The sequence below is a fragment of the Sceloporus occidentalis genome, unplaced genomic scaffold (genome assembly GCF_023333645.1).
Source record: "Sceloporus occidentalis isolate IW3139 unplaced genomic scaffold, rSceOcc1.0.p SCAF_2, whole genome shotgun sequence".
Classification (NCBI taxonomy): Eukaryota; Metazoa; Chordata; class Lepidosauria; order Squamata; family Phrynosomatidae; genus Sceloporus; species Sceloporus occidentalis.
The window spans coordinates 182,543,617-182,558,515 of record NW_028316982.1 but is presented as its reverse complement, the minus strand read 5'-3'; the positions used below and the strand labels follow the sequence as shown (position 1 = coordinate 182,558,515).

The 14,899-nt window shown below is 39.0% G+C and overlaps 1 protein-coding gene across 1 annotated transcript in view; it reads left to right on the top strand.

Moving 5' to 3' along the window:
• Positions 1–14,899, top strand: part of PIR (pirin) — a 44,407-nt gene that overhangs the window by 28,292 nt on the left and 1,216 nt on the right. The window contains exons 6-9 of the mRNA XM_089511661.1: positions 3,547–3,631; positions 7,861–7,905; positions 8,738–8,820; positions 11,230–11,296. Coding sequence (XP_089367787.1) covers positions 3,547–3,631; positions 7,861–7,905; positions 8,738–8,820; positions 11,230–11,296 — 280 coding nt within the window. The remainder of the gene's footprint in view (positions 1–3,546; positions 3,632–7,860; positions 7,906–8,737; positions 8,821–11,229; positions 11,297–14,899) is intronic.

Here is a 14,899-nt window from a genome sequence, read left to right as displayed (position 1 = left end):
CAGGTAGGAACAAAGTTATTCTTTGAAGAGCAGTCCTCAGCTCAAAAAGATGTGTAGAAGGTTACATATAAACAAGAAGCATCTTAGGGAGATATCATTCTGGAAGGAAGGTTGGGTATAAATTCAAATAAATAAATAAATAGTAAGATATGTATCCAAACATACCTAGTATTAAGGAAAATGCATACCAGGAACACGTTTAATGGGATCTTATGTGTAAAAATAAATGAAAATGTTGTGCAGTTCAAACTATGCAGACTGATGTAGAAATTAATCAAAGCAGACCTGGAACTGACTACATGTGGAAATGCCACAGAACATATAGAGACTGATTGGTTTGCCCCAGTACCACATGGTATTGCAATAGATTACATTAGTTGATTGTGCATATTGTCCTGCTGGTCAGTTTCTTTTGATATCCCAAATTCAAGTATTATGAGTTAGAGGATTTCCAGGATCTTTTTAATTTTGTTTGTTGTTTTTGTTCATTCATCTCTAGTCTTTAAGATATAAGGTGACCAGAACTGTGCACCATATCAGAAATGCTGATGCACCGTAAAGTCTTACAAAGAGTCAGACCAATGATCCATTTAGTCCAGAGTATTCAAGTCAGATTGACAGCAACTCTCCAGTATTTGAGGTAGGATTCTTCCCTAATCCTAGCTGAAAATACCTGGTGTTCCCTGATGGTCTTCCATCAACATACTTACCAGGCCCAAACCTGACTAGCTTCTAAAATCCAACAAGACTGGGTATGTTCAAGCTGGAATGTATAATTTAAAGTGGTAGGATGATATATAAAATTGGGTTTTTCCCCTTTCTACTAATTTATAGGATGGGATTTGCATTTGTTACAGCTGCCCCACACTTCTTAATGTGTGCCTTCTTGTGGTTTCCAATTTAAGGCAACTTTAAATTAAACCTATCAGGGTTTTTTGGCAAGATTTGTTCAGAGAGTGTATGCCTTTGCCTTCCTCTGAAGCTGAGAGAGTGTGACTTGCCCAAGTTCAACAAGTTGGTTTGACACCCACATTAGGTGTCCTTTATTCACCCTAAACTTACACTTTATAGCAATAGTAAACTTTAATACTGATCAGCTTCTAAACTGCTCTATAATCATAGCAATAGCAACAGCAATAGCAAATACATTTCTATACCGCTTATCAGTGAACTTAAGCACTCCCTAAGTGGTTTACAAAGAGAGATGAGACTGATGATAAAGTCATTGGACACTTAATGTAAGGTTCATTGGACTCATCAGGACTTAGTAGATATGTGAAGGATTGTGCTGTAATGCAGGGATACCAATACGTATAAAGGATTTTTCCACCCATGCAAATTTCCGTGCAACTTTGTTAGAATTTTGGAACTGTGGCTTTTATAATGAAGTTTGTAAAATACAATTTTGGTCTCTACTGTTATGCTAAAACATAAGGATTTGAGAAATTGTGTGTGTGTATTAGGCTGTGATCCTGACCCCCTTACATCTAGCTAAGGGATTCTCTACACAATTAAAATACTTCTCATCCTCCAGAGGAATAAAATGTGATTTGACCACACACAATTCACAGTTTGTGAGGGGGGCACTTCTTAAACTCTGCAGAATAATGATTTGTGGTTTTTACTGGAGTATCCAGAGTATTTACAAAATCCGCATCATCGCACATGTATCAATCCCCCTGCTTCACATGCATTTGAATGACTAATTTGAATAATATCAGAGCCATTGGCAATAATCTGTGGCGGGATACAAACCGCCGCTTTGCGGCGCTTCCCCGCCGCCGCCGTTTGAAGGGAATGCTGTGGATATAGTATACGGTATCTTGATTTCAGTAAGGCCTTTGACAAGGTTCCCCATGACATTCTTGCAAACAAGCTTGTAAAATGTGGGCCAGACAAGGTAACTATTACGTGGATTTATAATTGGTTGACTGGCCGAACTCAAAAGGTGCTGAACAATGGCTCCTTTTCATCCTGGAGAGAAGTGACCAGTGGGGTCCCACAGGGCTCTGTCCTGGGGCCAGTGTTATTCAACATCTTTGTCAGTGACTTGGATGACAGAAATGGAGGCATACTTATCAAAATTTGCAGATGACACCAAATTAGGAGGAGTAGCTAATACCCCAGAGGACAAGATCAAAATTCAAAATGACCTGAATAGACTAGAAAGCTGGGCCAAAGCTAACAAAACGAACTTCAGCAGGGAGAAATGTAAGGTACTGTACTTAGGGCGGAAAAATGAAATGCACAGATATAGGATGGGGGACACCTGGCTGAATGAAACTACATGTGAAAGACATCTGGGAGTCCAAGTGTAGACCACAAGTTGAACATGAGTCAACAGTGCGATGCGGCAGCTAAAAAGGCCAATGCAATTTTAGACTTCATCATTAAAAGTACAGTATAGTGTCTAGATCAAGGGAAGTAATGGTGTCACTGTATTCTGCTTTGGTCAGGCCCCACCTGGAATACTGTGTCCAGTTCTGGGCACCACAATTTAAAAAATGTTGAGAAACAGGAGCGTGTCCAAAGGAGGCCGACTAAAATGGTGAAGGGTCTGGAAACCATGCCCTATGAGGAATGACTTAGGGAGCAGGGGATGTTTAGCCTGGAGAAGAGATGGTTAAGAGGTGATATGATAGCCCTGTTTAAATATTTGAAGGGATGTCATATTGAGGAGGGAGTAAGCTCTTTTTCTTCTGCTCCAGAGAACAGGACCCGGAACAATCGATGCAGGCTGCAGGAAAAGAGATTCCACCACAACATTAGGAGGAACTTCCTGACAGTAAGGGTTGTTCAACAGTGGAACACACTCCCTCGGAGTGTAGTGGAATCTCCTTCCTTGGAGATTTTTAAGGAGAGGCTGGATGGCCATCTGTCGGGTGCTTTGTTTGTGATTTCCTGCATGGCCCTTTTGGTCTCTTCCAACTATGATTCTATGACTGCATATTTTTAGCAGAAGGAGGGTGAATAGATGTGAATTTGCACAGGAAAGTGAAGATAATTAACCATCAATGCGAATGTGTGAAAATCCACAGCAATACACCTACCTATAGATTGGCCCTTAGTCCCACTGAACAATAGGTTTGTCTTCTGGCTAGACATATATAGACTTGATCTCTTACTCTCTTACGTTGAGTATCTCTGAAAACAGTTTGGTAACGTTATGTTATTTTAAATGTGATGCATGCTTGACAGGCAGAGTTAGTGAAATCCTGGTCTTGATGGAATCTGTGCTGCCCATGGATTTTTCTAGCACTGCAGAGAGTGTGACACTGGAAATCATTCCAGATCGTTTAGATTTGCTGTGTTCATATTCTCTTGGTAACTTTGCCTTCCACCTTTGTTTGGATGTTTAAATTGTATTTGTTTGTTTGATTTATATGCCACCTTTCCTCTGAAGTGGAATCCAAGCCAGCTCACAGAAAGAAATCAGTTAAAATCTACCAGAGCAAATCTACCCGTCTTTCCTCCCCCCAATTGTGCAGCCAGAGCATTTTCCACCAATTGAGATCTCATTGTTTCTTCTTGCTCTTGTCTTCCCAGTCCAAGGTGTACACACGGACACCAACACTGTACCTGGATTTCAAGTTAGACGCAGGAGCAAAGCATACACAGCCAGTTCCCAAAGGTAAGAATAATTTTTTTCTATCTATTGAAAAAGCAATCTCAAGCAGCTTAAATGATAAAACTTGTATTTGAATCTCATTGGTGATATAATGTTCTGGAGCAAATTATTAGCATGAAATGTTTTTGAACTTAGGGGCATCCTGCAGTTAGGGTGAATTTTCCTTTTGTAAAGTGAGCAGGACATGGGTGTAAAGCAACAACAACAACAAAACGAAATGCAATCACTTGTCTTCTATACATAGTCATTTTCAATGGACAGAATCACTGTTTTCACAAGGTCAAACTATACATTACAGTTACTGTATGGCATGTACTTACATCTTGCTTTTCATAAAGAAATTAGAGTCATGTGAGAAGGGGGAATTGTTATTTCACAGTCCACATGTAGTGACAGGAGGCTTCTTCTCTCCATTCCCTAGCATGTTTCAGCTAAGAATCTCATCTTCCATATAACTTGATGCTGTAGGAAAAAGAAATCCTTTTTGGTAGCAATGGGGACTTCCCCCTCAAAAAATGTTTGGTGGGACTGGGAAGAGAAGAAGTAAGTTTTCAAACTGAAACAAGAGATAAACTTCCCCTTGCAATGTGCTATGTACAAAGTATGCCCCCAAGCACATCTCTCCCCCTCCTTTATAAAACTCAACTATGTACTAAACTTTAAGCATAACATGTAATTTGGCCTCTGGTTGTCATATGGAGGATAAATACTCTGAACTGATTTTAGATGTTTCCACTTTAGTACTTTTAGTTTCATGTCCATGCTCAGTTGTGTGCTGAAGTCCCTTTATGCTGTAAACATCTTGGAAAAGAATAATCCATTTCTTATTATGGGAATTGTTTAAAAATTAATTAAAAGGCTTGGCAAAACATTTGCTTTTATTACCGCAGTTATCTCCACTAGTCATATTCTCTTTATGCATATCTTGGTGTATTAGTAAGAAGTATGGGTTTTTTTGGCTTGACATGACATGCAAGCATATCCATAGTAAAACACAACACAAGCATTATATCATATATGTATAATGTATTATATATACATTATATGTAAATGTATTATATGTATAAGCATATTCACACTGTTGATCATGTGGGAAATGGCTGTTTTCAATCTAGTAGACAACAGAATTCTTCTAATAATTCAAGGCCAAACTGGACATTTGTGATTTGTTCTTTCCATGCTGTGTTTTTAGTGAAATGCCACCATGGATGGGTTGGAGAGAGAAAGAGAGTTTTACCCTTTTCCATTTGCATTGTGGGTCAAAAAACAAAACAACTTCTTTGGCTGAACACTTGGAGAGTGATCTTGATTGCTGAAATGGAATTGGGGGAGGAGTTGAAATACACACACACACAAATTGGCCATCCTTCCAGCTATATGTCAAATATGGGGGGGGGGGGGGAACACCTCACAGAATACTCAATCACGTAATATGTAGTTTAGCCCCAATTCTTACAGAAAACAGATGTTTTCTACTGGACACTGAGGTCAGTAATATGTTTATACATTGTAGATTCCCAGCATCAATTGCAGGGAATATGTGGCTGGATCCAAAAGCTTTATCCAAACCTTTGCGTTGCTACTTATGTCATTTTAGCTTCAGTAAGATTCAAATGGATAAAGATTGGCAAGGCTTTCTGTATGAGCTCATGATCTGGAGTTGTAATATTCTTTAGCATTTGCTCCACATTTTTCTCATAGGTAATGGACAGGGAATTTGTTGTAAGTTCATTCTGCAATATCTATGAAGCACTGACCCATACTTTCTCCACATTATTGTTTGTATGAAAGCAAACCCATGGAAGACACAGTCTCATAAGTATATATTCAGAACTGCTGAATAGTTGAAGGATTAGCAGCTAAAGATATCTAGCATTCAAAGAGATCTTGTAACACCTTTGAGACTAATGGGGAGAAAGAAAGAAGTTGGTAGAATAAATGTTCATAAACTTACTACTTCATCAGATGCATTTGAGTCTCAAAGGTGCTACAAGACCTCTTTGAATACTGATCTAGATTAACACAGCTATGACTTTGAATTCTCTATCCAACATTAACAGTGTTACTCATTTGGAACACATCCTGGAAAATAATTTTGTATCTTGCCAGTAGATTGGTGGAGATTGCCTCATAATAAGAAAGGCATAAGTGATATGGGCCTGTATTGTGTTTGTTTATTTTGTAGAAATATCCTTGGAATAAAGAGGTTGCAGTCCTCATGGCTATAACTATGTAGTTAGGATTTCTGGTTCTACTTCTGGAAACAAGTAAAAAGTTAATATATGGAAAATTGGTTGCAAAAAAACCCCAAAAATTGGTACGCAGAAAACTCCTGAACACCATACATCACAGAAACTTGATAGTTGTACAGGACTAAACTTTACACAAGTTCACCAATCTACTACCTTCACTTAGAATGCAGGTGTATGACATTTGCTGTATCATCTTTCCGCCATCGTCTCCTACCCACCCACTCTTAATTGTATCTTCTCCCCCACTTTCTACAGATTGAGTGTTCCTACGTGGATATTCAAAATTTGAAATACTCCCAAAACCAACATTGTCTACATGGGTAGCTGAGAGAGTGAAACCTTTGCTTTCCGATGGCTCGATGTACACAACTTTGTTTCAGGCACAAAATTATTAAAAATATTGCATAAAATTACCTTCTGGCTATATGTATAAGATGTATATGAAATGTAAATAAATGTTGTGTTTCAACTTGAGTCCCATCTCAAAGATATCTCATTATGTATATGAAAATATTGCAAAACCCCCCCCCCCCCGCCAAATCTGAAATCCAAAACACTTCTAGTCAGTGCATTTTCAATACGTATCCAGACCTTGTGGATTCTGCTAAACCTTGTGTATGGGTGTTCTTGCCTAGGTTGTATAAGCATCCCAATCATTCCATGAAGTTGAAGAAAAAAAGGTGTGAAATAATGGCTGCAGTGCATCTATAATCTACTCACATGTCATGCAGTCACCTCTGGGTCCTTTATATGATCTTAAGCCCTAAAGATAACTACAGAACATTCATTTTGTCTTTAGGATGTCTTCCTATATGTGTCTATTTATGGATAAAAATGGCTATCTCTTATCTGGAGCTTAATTTGGCAGGATTATTGTGTCTAAGTTATAGAACTCTATGCTTGTTCTGGGAGAGATGCCCAGAAAATGGGGAAAATATAGCCTTGAAAGGAAAGTAGCTGTGCCTGAAATCCATGTGGTCATTTCAGAGGCTTACTTGAAAAGACAATGTTTTCTGACTGCTATAGTTGTAGCAGTAACAGTTTAATAATAATATGAATAGACCGGAATGTTAATGTAGTTAGAATGAAGCATTTTTCACTCACAGATCTCAAAATGCTAAGTGTTTTGCTTGGCAGAAGGGAAATGGTTGAGTCTGACTAGGAAAGAAGAATCTTATCTGATCTTTGTTCTGTATTCTTAAGTGTATTTGTTTGCACAGTAATTCTCATCAAACCTGGTAGGATTGTAAAAATTGGAAACGTGACTTTTGGATGTGAAAACTCCAAGAATCCCTCAATGAATGTGGTCACTACTGGCCAAAGATGTTGAGGGTCATAATTCCCAACCTCATTTTTTTTTTAACGCTGTAGAGCAAAAAGCCTTCTAAGACTGGTTGGGATAGAAGAAAATAAACTATGAAATAAAATGCATGCACGCACCCGCACCATCCACAGGCTTGCCTACATGGGCTCAAGGTCTCACAGATGGCAAGCCCCAGAAGAACTGTGTGCAGGGTTGCGCCCCATTAAAACAAATGGAGCTTGAGCTCACATGGTTTTTGCCATAGGAAGGCCCCACTGTACAGGGTAAATCCAAATGCATGAAAGTGATGCCAACTGTGCATGATAGTATACTCATATTCTCTCATTTAAATTCTCTGTTCACATGATAAATACCCTGTACTGCATTGGTATTGTGACTGTTCCACACACAAAAATACATTTTCTGTAGTTGCAATAAAATAAAATAAAATACTAGACCATTGTGTATGGAATTGTCACAATTAAAAATGTAAAACAACTTAAAATGTTGTAATGATTCTGATTCAAAATCCTTCTGATTTGTATGCAGTTAAAAAAAAGCTCAACATTGCTGAAATTCCACTTGTACCTTGTAATATTAAAAGGTAGTCCAATACTGGCTGCCATATGTTAAATTCTTCTCTATATTCTAAGATATTCCAACTGTTTGTATTTCAGGTTGGACAGCATTTATTTATATGCTCTCTGGCAACATTTATGTTGGTAAGTTTGACATTGACAGTGACCTCTCATTTTTTATTCTTGGAGTATTACATCTGTTTCGGAGGGGGGGGGGGAATAAAAAGGAGATACAAGATGTTTTTAGCAAAAGAAATAAATTGGAGTTAAGAATTTCATAATGTGAAATGGGCAGTGACTCCTGTACAGTTTTTCCTCTGTAAATTATTACTGTGAAAAAATTAGTAGATGGACTGAATTATTTCTGCCTACTTAATTTCTGGTGATCACTTGCTGACAGTCCTAATTATTTGTGGCATGCAGGGAAAGATGCTTTTTTCCACACACAACAGTGGAGTAACAGCTGTTTGTTTTTAAACAGTGTAACAATTATCTGGTAAGACTATTGTTGTATGCCTTCAAGTTGCTTCTGACTTATGACATCTTTAAAGCAACCCCATCACAGGATTTTCTCTGCAAGATTTGTTCGGGGAGGGAGTGTCTTTGCTTTCCTCTCAAGTTGAGAGAGGGTGACTTGACAAGGTCACCTAATGGGCTTTTGAGCCCTAGTCGCCAGGGTCTATCACCCAAACCACTACACCGTGTGAAATATTTCATATGAGTCCCAAGTACATGTTACTTCCAGGAACAGAGAAGGTGCAAGAATATCTGTAAAATGCTGCTTAGACATTTTGGAACTCTGTTTTACATTGCAAGTTCTGTTCTTCTGCCTGCCCAACTGATGGAATGGGATATTTTGTAGAAGGGGGCTGAATGGTTATATATGTTACAGAAACAATGTGTAAGGTTCACTAGTCAATAATGCTTTGAGGCTGTTAAAACAGATGCTTTCTCAAAATGTTTCCCCCCCCCAAAGGTCCTTCTGATTCTCAGCAAAAGATAGAGCCTCACCACACAGTAGTGCTGGATGATGGGGACTGTGTTCAGCTTGAGAACAAGGTACTGTATATATACTGTACTCATGTATAGTCTAGAAATTTTAGTTCAAAAATTGACCCAGAAAACCTGAGTTGGCTTATCCAAGGGCCAATGTAAGTACTGTATTTTAACTCTTATAAACAAGGAACCATCCCCTGGTGAAAGACAAGAGTGCAATCTGTCCTGGAAGCACTGACTCCCCCCTCTACTCTCTCACCCATCCAGCCTTTAGTGTAAGCACAAAACAGTTAAGCCTCCTGGAATTTTGTAAGTTCTTTGGCATAGTTTTCCTTCATCCTTTAGATTCTTTCTTACATGTTTGTATGTTTTATCCTTGACTTATCCATGGCTCATATCAAAATCCATAATTTTGGCCCCAAAATTGCCCTCGACTTATACATGAGGTTGATTTATAGTCGAGTATGTACGGTATTTTTCAAATGATCACTTTGGCTCAACAACACCCCATCCCCTGCTGCCACCACCAACAATGCATCTGAAAGGATTAAATGCATCTCATAATTATTTAACTGTTGTGGTCTGGGAGAGAATGTGGACCCTAAATAAAGCAATCTGAAAATTGTTGACTGGGAGTGTGAACTCATGACAGCTGCCTGTACTATTAGATGATAGTATTGTAGCATGCCAAGGGAAATTCAGGGGTTGTAACTCATAGATAATCACATCATTTTCAAACAGAAGGTCTCAGTTCCATTTTGTGGTATATCCAGGTGGACCTGGAGGAAAAATAACACTTCTGTTCGAAAACATGGAGAGCTGTTGTATGTCACCATAGTCTAATGGCTCCCAAAGCTAGATACCCTGGTGGTACTTAAGAACAATCCCATCACCTCTGTTCTTGCTGGATCAGAGTCATGGGAATTGTAGTCCAATAACATCTGGGAACCCAAGGTCAGTAACCACTGGAAAACATTTAAGCTAAATGAAATAATAGTTAAATCACTGTAAGGCAGCTATACATGTTCTCTAAAATCAAACTAATGGTTTTGTTTTTGTTTTGTTTTATCAGTCTGTTGCAATTGTTCCCAAAGTACAGTTTCCATTGTTTGAGTGTATAATTTACATAGTGTGATCCATGTTGTGGAATAAAAATGATGAATTATTTTACATTTCTATTGAATCCAAACCTTTCTGGGCTAGAAAATAGATTACATTCTGGCTTGTTCAAAAGAGTAATTTATTTTCTGGAGAGGATCATGGAGAGGATATAATTGAATTTTTTTAAAAAAAATATATGGCACTTTTCCTCTTGTACTTTTTTTAGAAAAATTGAATTTGACATAATCCCAAAATGGTTCTTCTTCTGTTGTTTATCCTACATTGTGGGCTACACCCTTATGTCCCAAGCCAATTTTGCAGTACTAAGCAACACATGTCTGTAGGATAACAATAGATTCTGTTGCAATTCTGTCTTGCAAAATGCCCAGCAGTTCTTCTTCAGGTCAATCAGAAAGAGCTTATGATTTTGACCTTTTGCTGGAGGGCAAGAAGCACAATTTTGTTCAAGTTTCTAAAGCTGTACAATTTCAGAAGGAAATTTGTCTATATCCTAGACCTGTTAAATGAACAAATGAATATATGCATCACTTTTAGTCTGTCCCATGGGTGTGCTGGATGGATACACCTGTTTATTATTTTGCCAGGCAATTTTATTTTTGACTGCAATTTTTTTTCTGAGCCCAGGTTTTACACTGATTTTTTGTCAGATACTTTGTTGATGTTGATGGTGATATTGTTGTTATGTCTTCAAGTTGTCTTTGACTTATGGTGCCCTTATGTCAGTTTTCTTGGCAAGATTTGTTCAGAGGGGTTAGCTTTTGCCTGCCTCTGAGGCTGAGAGAGTATGAGTTAACGGTGGGATGGAACTGTTTTAATGAATTAATTAACTTTTCCAAGTACCAACACATTGCTCATGGTGGAGGGGAACATAAACATGTAATGTAGGATCTCTTCTTCACACTTTTCTGTATACTTGGGTAGTAGGAAAATAAAACAAAATCCAAAATTCGCAAAAGAGCGAACCCTCTGTGGCTAATGGAATTTAAATTTTACTGTCCATTGTCCCAGTCCTCTCATGGTCAAGAGGAGACTGGCTTCAGCCTGGATTGCGATCCCTCCAGTGCAGAGACAACATCTGGTACAAAATGTAGGCCTTTGAGTCTAACATCATCACTTTTTCTCTCCTGTGTCTTTTGCCTGGTGAAGGATTTTGTTTTATTTTGCTGCATGGCCAACCTGGCTACCCCTGGATATGTTTCTTGGGTGGCAGAGTTGGGGATGGTAGGTAGGATCAACGCAATATTAGTGATATGATTTGGATGCTTGATCAGGGTTTGAACTGTGAAAATATGTGTCATATCAACATTTCTTCATATGTTGTTGATTGATACTTTCTTTTCATTTCTTTAGGATGCTGTAATGGGTCATTTTGTTTTAGTGGCTGGTGAGCCAATTAAGGAAACAGTGGTCCAACATGGTAAATACTAATCTGAAGCATTTTTTTAAATAAGTGGGGCTAATTGTAATATCTTGTCATCTTCAACTACACACAGTGTTGTAGGTATTCCTTATTATTCTCTTCAGCTACAAAACCATTTGTTTCTCCAGTGGCTGGCCTCTGTGGTCTTCTTCTAGTTTTGAATCATGTGCATCTCTAGTATTTGAGAGGCTTTGCAAGAGATCATGTGTTAAAATCTATTTTGTATCTTTTGCCCTACATTTGAAATAGGCCTGCAACTGCGATATCTGAACACCCTAAATATGCACACCCAATTTTGTTCTGTTTGTTTTATTGGTGAAAGGATATATCATGTTGCAACATTTTAAATCACTTTGGAAATTTGATTTTGAAAACTGGTATATAAACAATGAAAAGCAAAATAAATAAACAAACCTTATAGCTGGGTTTTGAACTTGAAACAGAACAGTGTACTTCACATTTCAGTGGCTCAAGGCAAAAGTTATATTACAACAGATTTTTATATATTACAACTTTCCTTTTTCACTTGAAAAGCAGTTCAAGTGTCAAAATGTGTCTTGACATTAAAACAGAGTTGTCATGCAGACATATTCTAAATTTTATTCAGTTATCTCAAATACTTGGCACTATATTAGTTGGTCAGATGAAATTTCAAGTTAGTTAGACCCAATGCTTCATATTCTTTGGCTAACTGACTATATGAAACTGGGTTTTTTAATTAAATTAGCATATTGGTTGGTCTGTTTCTCTATTTTCTTATTTATGTCATTCTTTCTTAGTCATCTTTCAAGATCAAAGTCTTCCCAAGGCACATTGCTGGATAAAAACAACCCAGTTGAACCTTAAAAAAACCCCACCATATTAAATAACCAAAGGCACACACCAGCCTCCAAAGGTGCAAACAGACTAACGCTTGCATGCTGCTGTGCTTTCTGCAACCGAACCTGTTTATCCCGAATTGGCCTTTTTAGTCACCAACGCGCTTGTACAAAGTGCGAATGAGTCCTTCCTGAATCTTCATTCGTGAAGCAAAGCCAGAGAGAGACAAGAAAACACACTTTAAGTACCATAGAATATACATTTTCCAGCAATGGAGGTAGAAACATCCTATAACATGGGTTGATTCCATCTCTTGCTCTGAAATAGGCAGGAAAAACAGACTTGAAGGAGTCACCACCAGAGGGAACAACGCCCACCATTCCCCAGTCTTTTTCCTGCCTCGCTCTGAGTAGGCTGTGTTTTTCCTTTTCTCCTCCTTTACTGTGTCTTAAAGACTTTACTATTTCTTCTAATATTTATTCTATTCTTCTTATATTCATGATCTGTTCTCTCCTGCTTTGGCAACTAGCTACAAAAACAGCTATGTTTTCTTTAGTCTTTCTCTATCCCTTTGATTTTCTAACTGCTGAAACATAGCCAGGCAGAGAGAGACAGTTCAGAATCTGCTCTGTTGTGAGGCAACTAGGCCCAGTTCCAGCATTAAAGAAGAAGAAGAGAGCCCAGCCATGTCTGGCTGAAGGGTCTGAAAGGCCAAAGAGCCCAGGCACGGCCAGAGGAGGGAGATCCCTCCATCCTTGACCAGATGCACTCTGCTGCAATCTCCAACCCCAGCAAGGGGTCTGCGCAGTGAAATGGATAACCTGAAAGGAATTGGCGCGGTGGAGGAGGGAATATTCTCTGTCCTTAACCAAATGGCACTACACCGCAGTCACCAACCCCAGAAGGGGTTTGGGCAGTGAGATGGACAACCTGAGAAGACCTTGGCGCGGCTGGAGGAGGAAGAACCACCTGTCCTTAGCCAGATTGTGCCCACTGCAGACATCAAACCCAGTAAGAGGTTTGGGCAGTGTGTGAGAGAGAGGAGGCAGATTTCAAGAGATGAGTGATGATCCTACTTCTAATCCATCTAAGATAAATGTAGGTCATGACATGGCCATCTTCCACATTTACATGCCACCACTGTTGGGTTGCCTTGAATCAAAGAGGCTTCCTTTGGACAATAGATCTTGTGGTTCTCACATAAGTGACATTCCTCAGTTCACCCACCCGTTCGTTGGGGAGCTTTGGTAAGTCCCATGTTATAAGATGTTTCCACCATCATTGCTGGAAAAAGGAACATTGGCCTGATACAGACAGCCAAAATAAAGCTGCTTCAAGTCACTTTGGAGGTATGCTGTTTCAATGATACATGCATCCTAAGAGTCCAGAAGCTGCACCAAAGCCACGCTCCAGTCCTAAGGACTAGAGTGCAGCTTTGGTGCAGCTTCCACACTCTTAGGACGCATGCATCATTGAAACACCATACCTCCAAAGTGACTCGAAGCAGCTTTATTTTGGCTGTCTGTATAGGGCCATTGGTTCTTACCTGTGATATGTTCATTTTCAGTGATGTAGGTGGGAATATCCTCCCCACCCAGAACTGAGGAGGCTGTTTCCCTTGGCTCTGCAAGGGTGGTTGTTAGTTAGTTATTTTTAGTTTGACTTTATGATAGTTTCTATTTATTATACTTATATTTGCATTGAATGCTCTCTGAGTTTGTTTTCTATCCTCGGCTATAATATTGACTGAGGGATGGTGGGGGTTGCTCCCTCTGGTGGGGACTCCTTCACGTCTTTTTTCCTGTCTGTTTCGGAGCAAGAGGTGGAATCAACCCATGTTATAGGATATTCCCACCTACATCGCTGAAAATGAACATATCACAGGTAAGAACCAATGTTCCTGTCTGCTTTCTATAGCCACAGATTTTTTATCCATGGATTTAACCATCCGTGGCTTGAAAATATTCCAAGAAGCCATAAATTCCAAAAAGCAAACCTTTGATTTGCTATTTTATATAAGGGACACCATTTCACTGTGCTATTATATTTAATCGGAGTTGAGCATCCACTGATTTTCATATGCACAGGTGGCCCTGGAACCAAGCCCCAGCAGATACCAAGGGCCCACTGTACTATAAATAACATAAAAATATGTAAAGGGAAATTAACTGAAAGCCAAATATTTTAAAACCAGTTTGTTAAAGAAGTTAAAAATGGGTCCAATCATATATCTCTTTGGAAGAAATTCCCTAAGACTGGAACTACAGCTGGCCCCCTCTGTAGTGAAGCAATGAATAAAATGTAGCCTTCCAGATATTGTTGGGCTGTGCATTCCTCACCGTTGTCTCTGCTGACAAGGGTTGTAGTTCAACAATATCTGGAGCTCTACACTTTTAGTGCCTGCCAATCTTATTGACCTTCCTGACAGACAAATGACTAAGATCTCTAGCAATTATAATACAATGTAGGTGGCAGGTATGTGCAGTCCTTCCAAACAGCTAGCCTGTATTAGGACCAGCTCTCCAAGGTCTAGTGCTGATGCCTTCCCAGCCCTCCCTACATGAGATCCTTTGATCAGGAAAAAAAATTCTAGCATAAGGTTCCAGGGGCTCCAGTCCATTTCATCAGATGCTTGATGGAACACTGAAATCCATAAAAGCCTATGCAAGATTTTCTTTTTCACTCTCAAAGGTACTATGCAATTCCTGTATATCTTTTTATGCTGAAACAGACTAACATGGCCAGGTTGAATAAATGAGATCCCATTTGTTTAGTACACCT